Here is a 16860-nt window from a genome sequence, read left to right as displayed (position 1 = left end):
ACCGGAGTGTGGTGTGAAGAAACATGGAGTTCAGAGAGCAGAGATTTAATCCAGAGTAATTCTGAAGTAGCATTAGCAAGACTTCGATACTCAGCTTCCGTACTTGAACGAGAAACCACAGATTGCTTTTTTGAACTCCAGGATATTGGTGAGGAACCAAGAAACCAGCAGAAGCCAGACATAGAACGACGGTCATCGGGATCACTTCCCCAATCAGCATCACAATAACCGTGAAGACGAAGGTCTGATGGATGTGCAGCAATTGAAATACCGTAGTCAAGTGTGCCGTTGAGATATCGAAGAATGCGTTTGACTGCCTTCCAATGAGGAAGTAAAGGATTCTGCATAAATTGGCACACCTTGTTGACACTATATGCGATATCAGGACGAGTGATCGTCAAATATTGGAGAGCACCCACTGTACTTCGGTAAAGAGTAGCATCTTCAAAGGATTCACCATCATGAGAAGATAACTTTGCTCCAGTAGCCATAGGGGTAGGAAATGGCTTTGCGTCTGACATCTTAGTGCGATGTAATAAGTCTCTAGCATATTTGGATTGCACCATAAATAAAGAGTTAGCAGAAGACTTGATAACTTCAATGCCTAAGAAATAAGACAATTCTCCAAGATCCTTAAGAGAAAACTGGCTGTGTAGTTGCTGAATAAGGTCATCGATCAATGATTGGCTATTTCCTGTAATTAAAATGTCATCGACATACACAAGAACATATAGGACTGAAGTGGAAGTAAACTTAAGAAATAAAGACGCATCGGCTTTGGAAGCAAGAAAACCCATAGATTGCAGTGACTGTTGAAGTCGATCAAACCAGGCTCTTGGTGCTTGTTTGAGGCCATAGAGGGCTTTGTGTAACTTGCACACAAGTTGTTTGTGTGGATCGAGGATTTCAAATCCTGGCGGTTGCTTCATATAAACAACTTCCGTAAGAGTGCCATTCAGAAAGGCATTGTTGACATCAACTTGCTTAACCTGCCACCCCTGTGAGATGGCTACTGTGAGAACAACCCGAATGGTAGTGGGTTTAACAACCGGACTAAATGTTTCAGTAAAGTCGAGGCCCGGTGTTTGTGAGTACCCTTTTGCTACAAGACGAGCTTTGTGGCGAGCTATTGATCCATCAGGGTTAGTTTTGGTTTTAAAGACCCATTTGCTACCAATGAGAGGCGTATTCAGAGGAGCTTCAACTATAGACCATGTGTGATTTTGTAACAAGGCATTATATTCAGAGGTCATGGCTGCACACCAGTCAGGATTTAATTGAGCTTCTTGGTAAGTAAGAGGTTCAGAGACCACTGATTTAGTAACCAAAAAGGCCTTAGGCTTAAAAACTCCAGCTTTGGCACGAGTAACCATAGGATGGCGATTCACAGAGGGTGAGGTAGAGGCTTGTATCGGAGAGGAAGAAGTATCAGAGGTAGTAGAAGGAACAGGAACATAAGATGATGAGCTTGGAGGAGGAGTGAGTGCAGTAGGAATATTGGCCGAAGGTAGAGAAGAAACTTGTGAGAGATAAAGGTCAGATGAGTTGGTAGATTTATCAGAAGATGCAGGGCATTCTGTTTGAGGAAGATTAGTAAAAGGAAACATGAATTCATCAAACTTGACATTTCTCGAAATAAAGATTCTACCATCACGATTCATACACTTATAACCTTTATGAACATCACTATACCCAAGAAAAGTGCATGGGGTAGAACGAAAATCAAGCTTATGGGTGTTGTAAGGTCGAAGGCAAGGGAAACAGAGGCACCCAAAAACCCGAAGAAGAGAATAGTTGGGCATTTTGTTATATAGTCTTTGAAAAGGAACTGCTCCAGCAAGACCAGAGGTTGGAAGCCGATTGATAAGATAAACGGCAGTTGAAAAAGCGTCTTCCCAGTAGTCGAATGGCATTGAAGCATGGGCTAATAATGAAATGCCGGTTTCTACTATATGACGGTGTTTACGTTCAACGATTCCATTTTGTTGAGACGTATGAGGACATGAGAATCTATGATTAATGCCATGATTTTGAAGAAAGGGTGTTAATGATCGAAATTCCCCACCAGAGTCAGTTTGGATGGCTTTTATTTGTCTATCAAATTGAAGCTCAACATGTTTTTTGAACTGCATAAATGTTGGAGTTACTTCGGATTTAAGTTTGAGAAAATATATCCAAGTGTAACGAGTACAAGCATCGACAAAACTTAGATAATATCGAAAACCATTTCTGGATATTGTGTGAGCAGGTCCCCATACATCACAATAAATTAATTCAAGAGGCACAGAAGTTTTGGAGTTTGAAGATAAAAAAGGAAGTTGATGACTTTTGCCAAGTTCACAATCTGTGCAAAAATTAAAGTTATCATTTCTGGAGTAGGGAACATTACAACTTAGCAAAATCTTCTTGACTATCATGGGTGTGGGATGTCCTAACCTATAATGCCATTGAGCCACTACTGGGAAAGGAACTCGAACTGGTTGGGAATGGCAGAATTGTTGTGTCCTTTTATTTACTGGAGATAAAGTTGAGTTGAGACAAATTGGCCGAGAGTTTGAGTCAGAGAGAGGCTTCCCAAGATTAAACTTGTAGAGCCCTTCATGCAAATTCCCGTGGAGAAGGATCGCTTGTGTTGCTAGGTCCTTCACAAGACAAAAATGAGGATGAAATTCAAAGAAGACATGATTATCTTGAGCAAATTTGCTGACGCTGAGCAAATTTCTAGTTATATGTGGAACTCGAAGAAGATTATTCAAAAGAAACGTGGATGAAGAGACAGGGAATGAAAATTTAGAATGGCCAATATGGGAGATAGACAAACCTGCACCATTGCCCATGTGAATCTTACCACCCCCTGAGTATTCAGAACCAATGGAGAGATTTGCAAGGTCATTAGTGACGTGATGAGATGCACCAGAATCGGGGAACCACCACTCCTCATTTGATGGTTCTGATTTTGTAGTAGTGAGAGCTGCTGCAGGGTAGGATCTATTGGAGCCATTTGATGGGTTACGGGGAGTCGCGGATGAGCGCTGAGGGGGTGTGTAATCTCGATCGAATCGATAGTAGCAGACTTCAGCAACGTGTCCTGTATAACCACAGATTTGGCAAACTGGTTTGTTGTTATTGTTAGACCAATGTCTTCGACCCCCTCGAGAAAATCTTCCACGACCACGACCCCTGTTGGACATTTGATGGGAGTGATAGTCTGGTTTGCGCTCCGAAGTGGCAGTAAGAGTGTTAACCACAGGCGGAGTGACACCATTAAAGGTGTGAGCCTCGATCCTTCCTTCATGAGTCATGAGGAGAGCACCAACTTCCGAGAAACTTAACATATCAGATTTGGAGGTTACATGAACAACCACAGAGTCATATTCCATCCCCACACCACCAAGAATATATAGGATCTGGTCTTCATCCGAAATCGGATGCCCACAAGCAGCAAGAGTATCCATGTAGCTTTTCATTTTACCAATGTAATCCTTCATGCTTAAACTCCCTTTCTTAAGCGTCTGAAGTTGAAGCTTATATTGCATGACTCGAGCTTTGGACCGAGTGGCAAAGATGGTGGCAACTCTGTTCCACAGCTGGACGGAAGATGCACAGCCTATCATTTGAGCTTGAACGCTCTCACTCATGGACGCCAAAAGAAACGAGAAAAGGAGTTGGTCTTGTCGGCACCAAATAATGAAATCAGGATTAATAGCTTCACTGGAGGTGATGCGCGGAGGTATTGAAGGAGGATCTGAGATGTAACTCTCGAGTCCAAGCCCTCTGATTCCTGCCAGAACCTGGAGATGCCACAAGAGATAGTTCTCATCGGTGAGTTTAACAGCTGTGATTTGGTTAGCAGGATTGACGAGAAGGAAATTAGGATTAGTTGCAGGAGAATTATCAGCTGGGCTGGTGAAAAACGAATGAGAAGAGGCGTCGGCCATTTGAAGGCTCTGATACCAAAATAGAGAAAATGCAGAGGAGATGAATCAATATTTGGATTCCATTCTCAAATCATTTACAAGGCTAAACGTATATACTTATACTCAATACAGCAAATGATATGTTGACACCTAGATTATCTTGTTGTAACTAACAAAACAAGAAATATTCTTCTGTTAATAATAAAACAAAGTCGCAGAAGTGATATGGGCTTTGGGCTTCATTTATGTGTGGGCCGTTGATTGGGCTTGATCTTCTTTCTCTTTAACTGTGATAAACAACAAAATGATATGCAAGTAAACAAACTGTTTACAGTTTCGAGAATTATGTCGAGCTAACTTATTTGTCACTTGATTTGCATTTTTTCTGCAATGCCGAACCTTTTACATCCTATTTGGAAGCCAAAAGATAATAGTATTGACCTATTTTTAAAAGGATTTGTTGAGATTTCGTTGTATAATTAAAAAGAACAATAATAAACAATTTCCAATACCAATTTATCTACATTTCTTGAAAGGGTATTTATTCCAATTTCCAACACCAATTTATCTACATTTCACCATTAAAAAAAGGGTGTCTCTGCAATTGGAAAAAATCCTTTTAATTTGTATTAATCTAATATCATACAACACTTTAAAGCATTTAAAAAAACATCAGTTGGTTTTAATTCGACGTTGAATTTTAAAATAATAATTAAAATATAGACACGAAAAAAGTAACATTGATGCCGAAAAAATTTAATTTGGTCCAAAGAAAAAAAAAGCCCACAATATTATTGCATAGTACCCACGAATCTTGTAGGCCGAATGGAAATGATCGATGTAATTCAATAAAAAAAAGTCATGCAACCAATTGATCACTCAACATTCTAGCATATTAGATATTTACATCTTTGCTAATTCGATTTGAGATTAATAATTTGAAATTTCAAATAGAGAAATATTTTAAAAAAATAACTATTGAATGGGACCATATTCCGACATAATTTCCCGAGTTTATTATATATTTCTACGACACAGACAATAATATTAACCTATATATCTACTGAGACTTATTTATTAATGGCGATTGAAGGACCACACCGACCGAAGATCTGCTGGGATTATTTTATCGAGTCGTGTTTCGTGACTTTTGCCCGATTATCTGTCAAATTGTCTTCTTTCGGACAAGTCGTAACAACAACAAAATGGAGCCAAACGTATAATAACGAAATTTAAATTACATTTTTAACTTACAATTGATCCGTGAAACTTAATATTTTGTGAAAATAATTAATAATAACTTAATTCGACAAGCTACAAATATATCATTTTTAATTATATTATAATTCAAAATATTCGTCTCTCATTCGATTACTAAGAAGATTCGTAATAATCTTCGTAACATAAAATATTCAGCGGTTGCGACCGATAAAATCAAATCCAAAAGTCACACGTTTGTAATAATAATTTTAAAATTGTTGATAATCTTAAAAATCCCAACCCCTTGGCTAGCTCTGAGTGACGCCGCCACTGTATATATGCGTGCATAAGGTTAAAGAGACCTCAGTCATCTGCAAACTGTTCAAGAAAAATTTCTTAAAACCAAAAAACACACTACACAAGCATTCATGGGTTCACTCTCAGCTCACAAACTTCCAATCATTGAATTCACCGACGAAAACATGAAACAAGGGACAGAATCTTGGTCCAAATCGTGCGAGGACGTAGTTTCTTCCTTAGAGAAATATGGTTGCTTCGTTGCCAATTATGATAAAATCACCCAAGAAATGCATGATGGGGTTTTCGAAGCTTTACAAGAGTTGTTTGATCTTCCAACTGGAACCAAAGTTCAAAACAAATCCTCTAAGCCTTTGTATGGATATGTAGGGCAAATCCCTTTTGTTCCTCTCTACGAGAGCATGGGAATTGATGACGCTAATACAGTTGAAGGGATTCAACATTTTGTGGAAGTCATGTGGCCGAACGTCGGAAACAGCGGATTCAGGTATATTTTTCCAGTACTAATATTGCAGATCTTCGTTATTGTATGTCTAGGTTTTAGCTTAGTTAATGATCTTTGATTATCAGTAAAATATCCTCGTGTACACGAAGTTAGCAGCAGAACTAGAACTTAAGGTGGCTAAAATGGTGTTCGAGAGTTATGGAGTGGACAAGCACTACGAGTCCCACGTCGGATCTGCGAATTTTCTGTGTCGGGTCATGAAATATAGGGAACCTAAGACCCACGAGAACAAAATGGGCTTTGTCTCTCACACGGACAAGAGTTTTTTGTCCACGATTCATCAAAATCAAGTCAATGGCCTGGAAATTAAAGCCGAAGATGGGGAGTGGTTTGGTGTTGAGCTTTGCCCTTCATCCATTGTCGTTATGGCAGGCGATGCGATTATGGTCAGTCCATTTCTTGGGAGTTATCTAATACATATTTCTTATTCATTTTTCATGATACTGCATTCATATAATACTAATGTCACTTTTCTCTATTTTATTTACCTAAGAGAAAATAGATTTTGAATCAACTTACTTGTTCGATTTTGAGTTTTGGTCCAATAAATTTTCAAAATTTGGTTTTGTTACATTAAATTTTAATCTTCGACTATTTTGGTCTATTTACTGATGTGACATTAGAAGATATTAACGTAGAATATCACGTTAACTTGTATCAAAGTAACCGGAAATTAAAAAGTTAATGTACCAATGAAAATTTAATTTATCTAAACCCAAGTTATTGACCAAAAAAATCATTTTCCCAATTTTTATAGATTTGATAGATTTTTATTTTTACAGAATCTCACATATTTATAAACAGATTTATGTGGATTTATTTTACAAGATTTTTATAGACTTACGTGGACTTTATAGACCAAAAAAAATCATTTTCCCTTTATATAATCTCTTTGGAGGCTCTATATGTTGAAAAAAATTGACAGAATCGAAGTAACTTTAAGTTGAACATATATTGGGGGCAGGCATGGAGCAATAATCGGATAAAATCTCCCCATCACAGAGTAACTATGGAAGGCAAAGAAGCAAGATATTCCATTGCACAGTTCTCATTCATGGAAAATATAGTTCAAACACCTCAAGAATTCATCGATGACCATCATCCCTTGCTGTATAAGCCGTTTGATCATCTCAAGTTTCTTGATTTTTTCAGCAAAGAAGAGAACAGGAGACTTGAGTGTGCTATCAAAACCTACTGTGGTGTTTGACTCTCACACATGCGCCCGCGCGCACACATATATATGTGTTTGTGTGTGTATTGTGTGTGTTGTGTGGATTCTCAAGAAAAATTTACTTGGTGTGGTTTGTGTGTGTGTGTCTGGTATTAATTAGGACTGTATTTTGCTTACATTTTATGAGTGATGAAATAATGATATTTGTTGCATTGCACGTGTGTCTTGTCAATTTATATTGGGCAACAACTTGTGTGAGACTGTTTCACGGGTCATATTTTGTGAGACATATCTCTTATTCGGGTCATCCATGAAAAAATATTACTTTTTATTGTGAATACCGGTAAAGTTGACCCGTTTCAAAGATAAAAATTCGTAAAATTATCTTACAAGAGAACTAATCTTGATATTGAATATGGAAAAAAACATAGGAATTAATGTGACAAACTAAAATATTATGAAATAAATAATTGAATGTTAAGCATATTTATAACGACTACAAGGAAATATTAATATTGCATACTCGTGAACGGTGAACCTGCAGCTAAATATACAAAAATTATATTTATATATATATATATATATATATATATATATATATATATATATATATATATATATATTCCAATGTGAATCAATAATTGGTCTTCTATGAAATTAAAAGAATATTAACTTTCACACATATATAATTTTAAAAAATTCATCAACGAAGTAAACTAAATAACCTCATCGAAACTTTGTCCCACGGGAGTAGGGTTTATTTGGCAGTGGAGAAACAAACGTTAGAATAATACGAAAAGTGAGAAGGAAAAATACTTCAAATAATGAATCTGTCGGCCATGCAAAACCAAAACCTCGTCCGTATAATCATGTAATAGTCCACCAAATGAAAAAATATTATGATTAAATCTCAAAGCAATTGGTTTGAAACTAAATTAAACTTCTTCTTCTTTTTTTTTTTTTAAGTTGAAGAGGATAATGTTACAGTTGAAACTCGTGAGACCTCGTCTCAAACTTGATTCCTTGATATGAGATCAACTCAATTCAACTTTTTTTTTAACAATTAAATTAAGCAAAAATTTATGTGAGACGGTCTCACGGATTGTATTTTGTGATACAGGTCTTTTATTTGGGTCACCATGAAAAAATATTACTTTTTATTGTGAATATAGATAGGATTGACCCGTCTCATAGATAAATATTCGTGAGATCGTCTCACAAAAGACATACTCATTAAATTTAAAATAAAAACGGGGGCAAAGCCCTCATTATATTTCCATTTATGAACAGTATTCGAGATAAGTTTTTTTTCATTGAAAGAATTCTTTTTTTTTTTTTAAATTTGGCTTGTTATTTCTTATAACATATATCTCTAATTTGGATTAATGCAAGACGTATCATGTCGATTTGTTCCGATCACAAATGTTTATATTTGACTAACATCTCAACATCATCTGACAGAAATTATGTTTTTAATACATATATATCGTTTTCTAATATTATCAAATTATATTGAAAGACAAATGAGTAATTTTCTGGTCCATCCAAATCTTTTTTGCTTCCATAAAAATACTAATTGTAGATTTAATTTCATTATCTCGTGACATAAGGCTTTTGACAGACTCAATTATCATCTACTTTTTTTTACCAAATAATGTATTTGCTTACCCTCTCTCAAAATAATAATACCTTTATGGCAAAAACTTGTGTGAGACGGTCTCACATGTCATATTTGTGAGACGGATCTCTTATTTGGGTCACTCATGAAAAAGTATTACTTTTTATGCTAAGAGTATTACTTTTTATTGTGAATATGGGTAGGGTTGACCCGTCTCACGGATTATGACCCGTGAAACGGTCTCACATGAGACTTACTCTACCTTTATAATATATAAGTTCATTAGTGGCTGGGTAAACTCGAGTACCTTGCAGTTCACGAGATTTTTATTATTTACGTTTTAAAACTATTTACTCTGATTTTATGCATTTGTGTTGATGGCAAATTCATCGAAACTTATTACTTTATGCTAGTCCTTTTTTTCAAATTATTGTGGCCGTTTTGACTTGGGATTTTTATGATGTGGTAATATTCAAATGTCGAAGTTTTGTTATTAATTTTATTTTTAAGATGCGTGATGACCGTTATTTTATTTTACGAGTTATGCTTATAATAAATTATTTAATAAGAAAATTTTAAAGTTTTTCGCAAATATTAAAGTAATAATATTTTAAATAACAGGTGTGTATATATATATATATATATATATATATATATATATATATATATATATATATATATATATATATATATATATATATATATATATATATATATATATATATATATATATATAATCCCTTTCATTAGATAGACTAAAATCGAATGCGTCAAATAAAAATGCCAAAATCTTTAATAATTAGCCTTAAGAACTAATAATACGCGCTACGGGTTAACAAAATTCATCATAAAAATGCCAAGATTTGCTATGCGACGAATTAATATATTGATATGTTTACTATATTTTCATCAATGCAAGTGGATCGAAATTTCTAATTGTGTTCGCAATCCCTTATCTAATCAGAATTAGTGTTTTCCCACTAGTTTTAACTAGGAATCAATGATTATAATAATTCATTCGATTTGTATCAATATCAAGCATATAGTTATACATAATTACTATATAATAATTAATATTTGGAAGTTAAATTTTTATATATGGCCAAATAAAATACGAAGAGTTTTATTTCGAGGTACTCTAAGTTTCACGCGAATGAAAAGAACATCGCTTGCGTGTGAAAGATGTGATATAAAGGTAAAATAATTAAATAAATATTTCTCGTCTCTTTCGGTTTAAGATTTTTAATTTAATTATGATTAAAACGTATATCACGCGTAGCAAAAAATAAATAAATAATAATAATTCGTGACATACTCGCAATCTTGATCAAATCAATTATTTGCCAATTTTTAATCCCAAGAAACTTAAATTATGTGGTCCTAAAACGATTTTCTCCATTTTATCAATCTTTTTGTCAACTTCAAATTAGAAGTACTCTATTTTTAATTCAAAATCAGATATATTCTTTCTTTTAATTTTACCCCGGTGAAGTTTTGTTACAATTGGATCTTAAATTAAAGACCTCATTTTCTTGGCTAGGGATTGTCTTCAGAATTCCATTAGAATCATATCTAATAAACTTCAAATTATCTTTTAATTGAATTCAAGATCCGTTTAAATTCCCATTTCGAATTCGACATGAATCTTTAACAGACCGATCGAAAATTGGATTCTTAATTAATGAGAAAATCAAGTTAAAAAAAAATTTATAGCCAATTTCAGAATCCATTTCATGTATCAATGACCAGTGACAAATAAAACTCAAATATCATTAACCACACCAACCAAAAAATGAAAAAAGCCAATATAAAAACCCCTCCATTGGGTTTTCAAAACCTACTAATTAATTTCCCCCAAGTCTCCCACAGTCCAAAAATACTCTAAAAATTCATGGGTTCCTTAACCCCACAAAAGCTCTCGGTTGTAGACTTCACCAAGAACATGAAGCCAGGCTCAACTTCTTGGTCTTCTGCATGCCAAGAAATAAGAAAATCCCTTGAAAACCATGGTTGTTTCGTAGCGTTATACGATAAAATTTCGCCCCAACTTCACAAATCAATCTTCCAAGCAGCCGATGAGTTATTCGATCTTCCTAATGAAAGAAAAGTTCTAAATATTAATGAAAAACCCTACCATGGTTATGTAGGTCAGCTGCCCATTGTACCTCTCCATGAAGGGTTGGGGATAGATTATGCAACCACTTTACAAGGAGCTCAAAGTTTCACTAATCTCATGTGGCCCAATGGGAACGACTCTTTTTGGTATATATATTTCTTCTTTAATCAATGAAAAGATATTCCCTGATGAAATCCAATCAATGTTAAAAAGAAGGGAAATTATGTAAATTACTTCTTTCTTTCTTTCTTTTAGTCAAAGCTCGATGTCCTTCGCCAATACAGTAGCAGAGCTAGAGAAAATTGTGGTAAGAATGGTGTTTGATAGCTATGGAGTGGAGAAACATGTCGATTCCCACATCGACTCGACGACATATCTCCTTCGATACTTGAAATATCGAGCTCCAGAGACGGGAGAGAACACCATGGCCTTTCCCTCTCACACAGACAAGAGCTTCATCACCATACTTTACCAAAATCACGTCTCCGGGTTGGAGGTCAAAGCAAGAGACGGAGAGTGGATTCATGTAGAGTTTCCTCCTTCCTCCTTCGTTGTCATGGCCGGAGATGCGTGCAAGGTGATGTTTTACATGAACACGCCATATATTTTTTTAAATATAAAGTAACACTCACATATATATATTTAGGGTTAATTATTTATAAAAAAAAAAAAAACAAGTTTTACACAGCATTTTGCCCTAATTTAATTTTATGAGTGATTTAATATGATATAAAAAGTTATTGAAAATAATTAATGTATTTAATGAGTAGATGTAGATTGATAAAAACAAATAAAGAAAATGATATTAAATATAGATATTTGACTGTATATTTGGGACGAACGGTGAAAAAATGCCTTTGAATCAGGCATGGAGCAATGGCGGGGTTCTTTCTCCCAACCATAAAGTGACCCTGGCTACGAATGGAAAAGAAACTCGCTACACAGTCGCACTTTTTTCTTTCCTGAGCAAACCGGTGGAAGTACCCCAAGAGCTAGTCGATGATCAGCATCCCCTCAACTACAAACCCTTCGTTCATGTCGATTTGCTGAAGTTTTACGATACCGATCATGGCCGTCGATCCCAAGATATACTCAGAGACTTCTGCGGAATTTGAGTTGTGTGTAAAAATTGTTTTTTAAAAAAAATAAAAAATTAGAGACTTTGAGGTTGTGTGCATGTAATATTTAATAAACAAGTTTTTATTGAGTGGTTTGGTAACTATGTTTGTATAAACTTCATCATGTTTAACAAATATTGTGGCTTGTCCTTGTTTTCCTTGCTCACATTTCTTAGGCTTATGCATAAGTCAATGAATATCGAAACAAATCAAATTACTTTATGGAATAATAGTCAAATGGAATAATAGTCAAAATAGTCATGTAAGTTTGCCTATTTTGTTTTTGGTCATATAAGCATTTGATTTTGTTGTGAAAAAGTAAAAATTTACGGTAAAAAGTAAAAATCTCAAACTCTCAAAATTATCAAACTACACACTTTATAATATTTTTCTCTCAACTCAATTGTTATTTCATTCACAAATGAGTGCTCTATTTATAGAGTTTCATATACAAATATTCCAAAATAAATTACCTCATTACATACATCATCACACACTAATTTTCAATATTCAACACCTAATTTTACCTAATTTTCAACATTCAACATTCAACATACATATTTTAATATTATATTTTCAACACTCCCCCTTGTGATGATGATCATAATGATTGTCTTCATTACGTGTTTTTATACTGCCTCGTTAAAAACCTTACTTGGAAAAACCCATTGGGATAAAAACCATAGTAAGGGAAAAAGAGTGCAGTCACGTAAACTCCCCCTGATGTTGACATGAACAGTTCTTCACAAATTTCGTAGATTGCGCATCCCAATATTATATATGTGCTTTCTGAATATTGACGTAGGAAGTGCCTTTGTGAAGAGATCTGATGAGTTTTCACTTGATCGAATGTGACGAACATCAATACATTTATTCTTCTCAAGCTCCTTGGTGAATGCGAAGAACTTAGGAGGAATATGTTTAGTTCTGTCGCTTTTTATGTATCCTTCTTTCATTTGAGCAACACATGCAGCATTATCTTCATATAGTATTACAGGTTTCTCGTCGAATGATAATCCGCATGAGATTTGGATATGTTGGGTCATTGATTTTAACCACACACATTCACGGCTTGCTTCATGTAGTGCAATAATCTCGGCATGATTTGATGAAGTTGTTACTAGTGTTTGTTTCTGTGAACGCCAAGAAATTGCAGTGCCTCCACGAGTAAATACATATCCAGTTTGGGAACGTGCCTTGTGTGGATCAGATAAGTATCCAGCATCAGCATAACCAATTATACTTGGATTAGCATCTTTTGAATACAAAAGTCCCAAGTCTGTCGTTCCTCGTAGATAACGGAATATATGTTTAATTCCGTTCCAGTGTCTCTTTGTTGGATATGTGCTAAATCTTGCCAACAGATTCACGGCAAAAGATATATCAGGCCTTGTACAATTTGTAAGGTACATAAGGGCACCGATGGCACTTAGATATGGTACTTCTGGACCAAGAATATATTCATCATCTTCACATGGACGGAATGGATCTTTTTCTATGTTTAATGATATAACAACCATTGGAGTACTTAAAGGATTTGCTTTATCCATATTAAAACGTTTAAGGATCTTTTCTGTATAATTTGTCTGGTGAACAAACATTCCACATTCTTTTTGTTCAATTTGCAAACCCAGACAATACTTGGTTTTTCCAAGATCCTTCATTTCAAATTCTTCCTTCAAGTATGACACAACTTCTTGAATTTCCTTACTCGTTCCAATGATGTTTAAATCGTCAACATATACAGCAATAATTACGCATCCGGATGTTGTTTTCTTAATGAAAACACAAGGGCATATTGAATTGTTTACATATCCCTTTTTCATCAAATGATCACTTAGTCGATTATACCACATTCGACCTGATTGCTTTAACCCATATAACGATCTTTGTAATTTCACAGAATAACATTCTCTGGGTTTTGAACTTTGTGCTTCAGGCATCTTAAATCCTTCAGGGATTTTCATATATATATTACTATCAAGTGATCCATATAAGTAAGCTGTAACAACATCCATAAGACGCATTTCTAAATTTTCAGATACCGCCAAGCTAATCAAATACCGAAACGTAATTGCATCCATCACAGGAGAATACGTTTCTTCATAATCAATTCCAGGCCTTTGAGAAAAACCTTGTGCAACAAGTCGAGCTTTAAATCTTACTATTTCATTTTTCTCATTTCGCTTTCGAATAAAAACCCATTTGTATCCAACAGGTTTTACACCTTCAGGTGTAAGGACTATAGGTCCAAAAACATTACGTTTATTTAGCGAATCTAATTCAACCTGGATGGCATCTTTCCATTTTATCCAATCCTGCCGATTTTTACATTCACCAAAAGATTTTGGTTCATGATCTTCGTTATCATTTATGATGTCGATTGCCACATTATAAGAAAATATATCATCAATTTCATCTATATCTTTTCGGTTCCATATTTTTCCAGTATTAATGTAATTGATAGAGATTTCATGATTCTCGTCAGTTTGTGGTTCTGACAGAACATTTTCATCATCATGTGTTTCTTCAGGAACACCATTCTCTATTTTGTGATCATCATGTGTTTCTTCAGAAACATCATTCTTTATTTTGTGATCATCGTGTTTCTCTATGAATTTTCTTTTTCGAGGATTTTTATCCTTGGAACCGACTGGCCTTCCACGCTTCAGGCGTTTAATGACATCATGAGTATCTTCCATTTGTTTCTTTGGAATTTCAATTCGAGCAGGGGCATTTGCAGCATGTATATATGATTTAGTTACCCCTTTTGTGTCTGCAAATGCATCTGGTATTTGATTTGCTATTCTTTGCAAGTGCACAATCTGCTGTACATCCTTTTCACATTGTTTTGTTCTTGGATCCATATGTAACAATGATGATACATACCACGTAATTTCCTTTTCGGTATGTTTCTGTTCTCCCCCTAACATTGGGAAGATTTCCTCATTAAAATGACAATCAGCAAAACGTGCTGTGAACACGTCTCCTGTCTGAGGTTCAAGATATCGAATGATTGATGGACTATCATAACCGATATAAATTCCAACCTTTCTTTGAGGTCCCATTTTCTTTCGTTGCGGTGGTGCAATAGGCACATACACCATACATCCAAAAATTCTCAGATGAGAAATGTCTGGTTCTTGACCAAATGCAAGCTGTAATGGGGAGTATTTATGATATGCACTTGGTCTGATGCGAATTAATGCAGCGGCATGTAAAATTGCATGTCCCCATATAGAAATAGGGAGTTTTGTTTTCATAATCATTGGTCTAGCAATCATTTGCAGACGTTTAATCAATGATTCAGCCAATCCATTCTGTGTATGTACATGAGCAACAGGATGCTCAACAATGATTCCCATAGACATACAATAATCATTGAAAGTCTGGGAAGTAAATTCACCAGCATTATCAAGTCTAATTTTCTTGATTGTATAATCGGGAAATTGATTCCTCAATTTTATTATTTGAGCAAGTAATCTTGCAAATGCAACATTTCGAGTTGACAATAAACATACATGTGACCATCTGCTGGAGGCATCAATCAATACCATAAAGTATCTGAATGGTCCACATGGTGGATGGATTGGTCCACAAATATCACCCTGAATACGTTCAAGAAACATTGGTGATTCAGTTTGGATTTTGCCTGGTGATGGTCTTATAATAAGTTTTCCGAGAGAACAAGCTTTACATTGAAACTTATTATTCTGAAAGATCTTCTGGTCTTTCAACGGATGACCATGTGTATTTTCTATAATTCTTCGCATCATTGTTGAACCAGGATGTCCCAATCGATCATGCCAATTGGTTAATATCGAAGAATTATCAACTACCATGTTTGATTCAATGGGACTTATATGTGTATAATGCAATCCAGTAGGGAGCATTGGTAATTTTTCAATCACATATTTCTTTCCTGATTTATATGTGATAAGACACATATATTTCTCATTCCCTTCATTCATTGTTTGAGTATCATACCCATGGGAATATATATCATTAAAACTCAACAAATTTCTTTTCGATTGTGGTGAATATAAAGCATCATTGATCAAAAATTTTGTACCATTAGGTAACAAAAATTGTGCTTTACCACATCCTTTAATCAAGTCTACAGGACCTGATATTGTATTCACCGTTGTTTTTGTTGGTTTTAGTTCCAAGAAATATCTTTTATCTCGGAGGATAGTGTGCGTTGTACCACTATCGGGTATGCAAACTTCAGCTTTGCTCATAGCATTTTCCATATTTGAACTTCAAAAAAATATGCAATGAAATAAATTACTGGCAATATATATTTAAATATAACACATATCATAATTATACAATAAAACATTATTTTATGAATACATGAAAAACAAATTATTGTACATTTATATTCTACCACTATATTGTTCATTTTCAGAAAAATCATTGAGAAAATCTGCAGCATCAAAATTGTTCATTTCTATCCCACCAACATGTTGATCATTTCCAGAGAAATCATTCATAAAATCACCAGCATCAAGATGAGTTGAATCACTCAAACGGTCACTGCGTTCAGTGAAGTTGGTCTCCTTTTCTTTCCCCTTTAATGATTCTTTATAAAGTTTACAAAGGTGCTCAGGGGCTCGACAAACTTTGGACCAATGTCCTGGAGTACCACATCTGTAACAAGAACTTTCATATCTTTTTGAGTGATTCTCATTAACACTTGTATTCTCATGATGCCTTTTCTGTGGATGGTTTGGGACGCTCTTTTGAGATGAGTTATAAAAATAACTATCTCTATTATTTTCAAAACCACGGCCTCGACCACGACCACGGCCAAATCCACGTCCACGTCCACGTCCACGACCTCGACCTCGACCTCGACCAAAATCTTGTCTTTGAATTTGATTTTGGTTCCGAG

The 16860-nt window shown here is 34.9% G+C and overlaps 1 protein-coding gene and 1 pseudogene across 1 annotated transcript; both read left to right on the top strand.

The window, feature by feature from the left end:
• Nucleotides 1-5458: 5458 nt before the first annotated feature.
• LOC140829948 (probable 2-oxoglutarate-dependent dioxygenase AOP1) lies at nucleotides 5459-7323 on the top strand (annotated as a pseudogene).
• A 3236-nt stretch (nucleotides 7324-10559) lies between these two features.
• On the top strand, nucleotides 10560-12121 carry LOC140829946 (deoxypodophyllotoxin synthase-like). The gene is made up of 3 exons (XM_073193229.1): nucleotides 10560-10991; nucleotides 11101-11422; nucleotides 11712-12121. The coding sequence occupies exons 1-3, from the start codon at nucleotides 10621-10623 to the stop codon at nucleotides 11958-11960; spliced, it is 942 nt and encodes a 313-aa protein (XP_073049330.1). The 5' UTR covers nucleotides 10560-10620; the 3' UTR covers nucleotides 11961-12121.
• Nucleotides 12122-16860: the final 4739 nt, after the last annotated feature.

Source organism: Primulina eburnea, chromosome 4 (genome assembly GCF_022965805.1).
Source record: "Primulina eburnea isolate SZY01 chromosome 4, ASM2296580v1, whole genome shotgun sequence".
Lineage (NCBI taxonomy): Eukaryota > Viridiplantae > Streptophyta > Magnoliopsida > Lamiales > Gesneriaceae > Primulina > Primulina eburnea.
The sequence above is the reverse complement of the archived record's forward strand: the minus strand, read 5'-3'. Positions and strand labels throughout refer to the sequence as shown.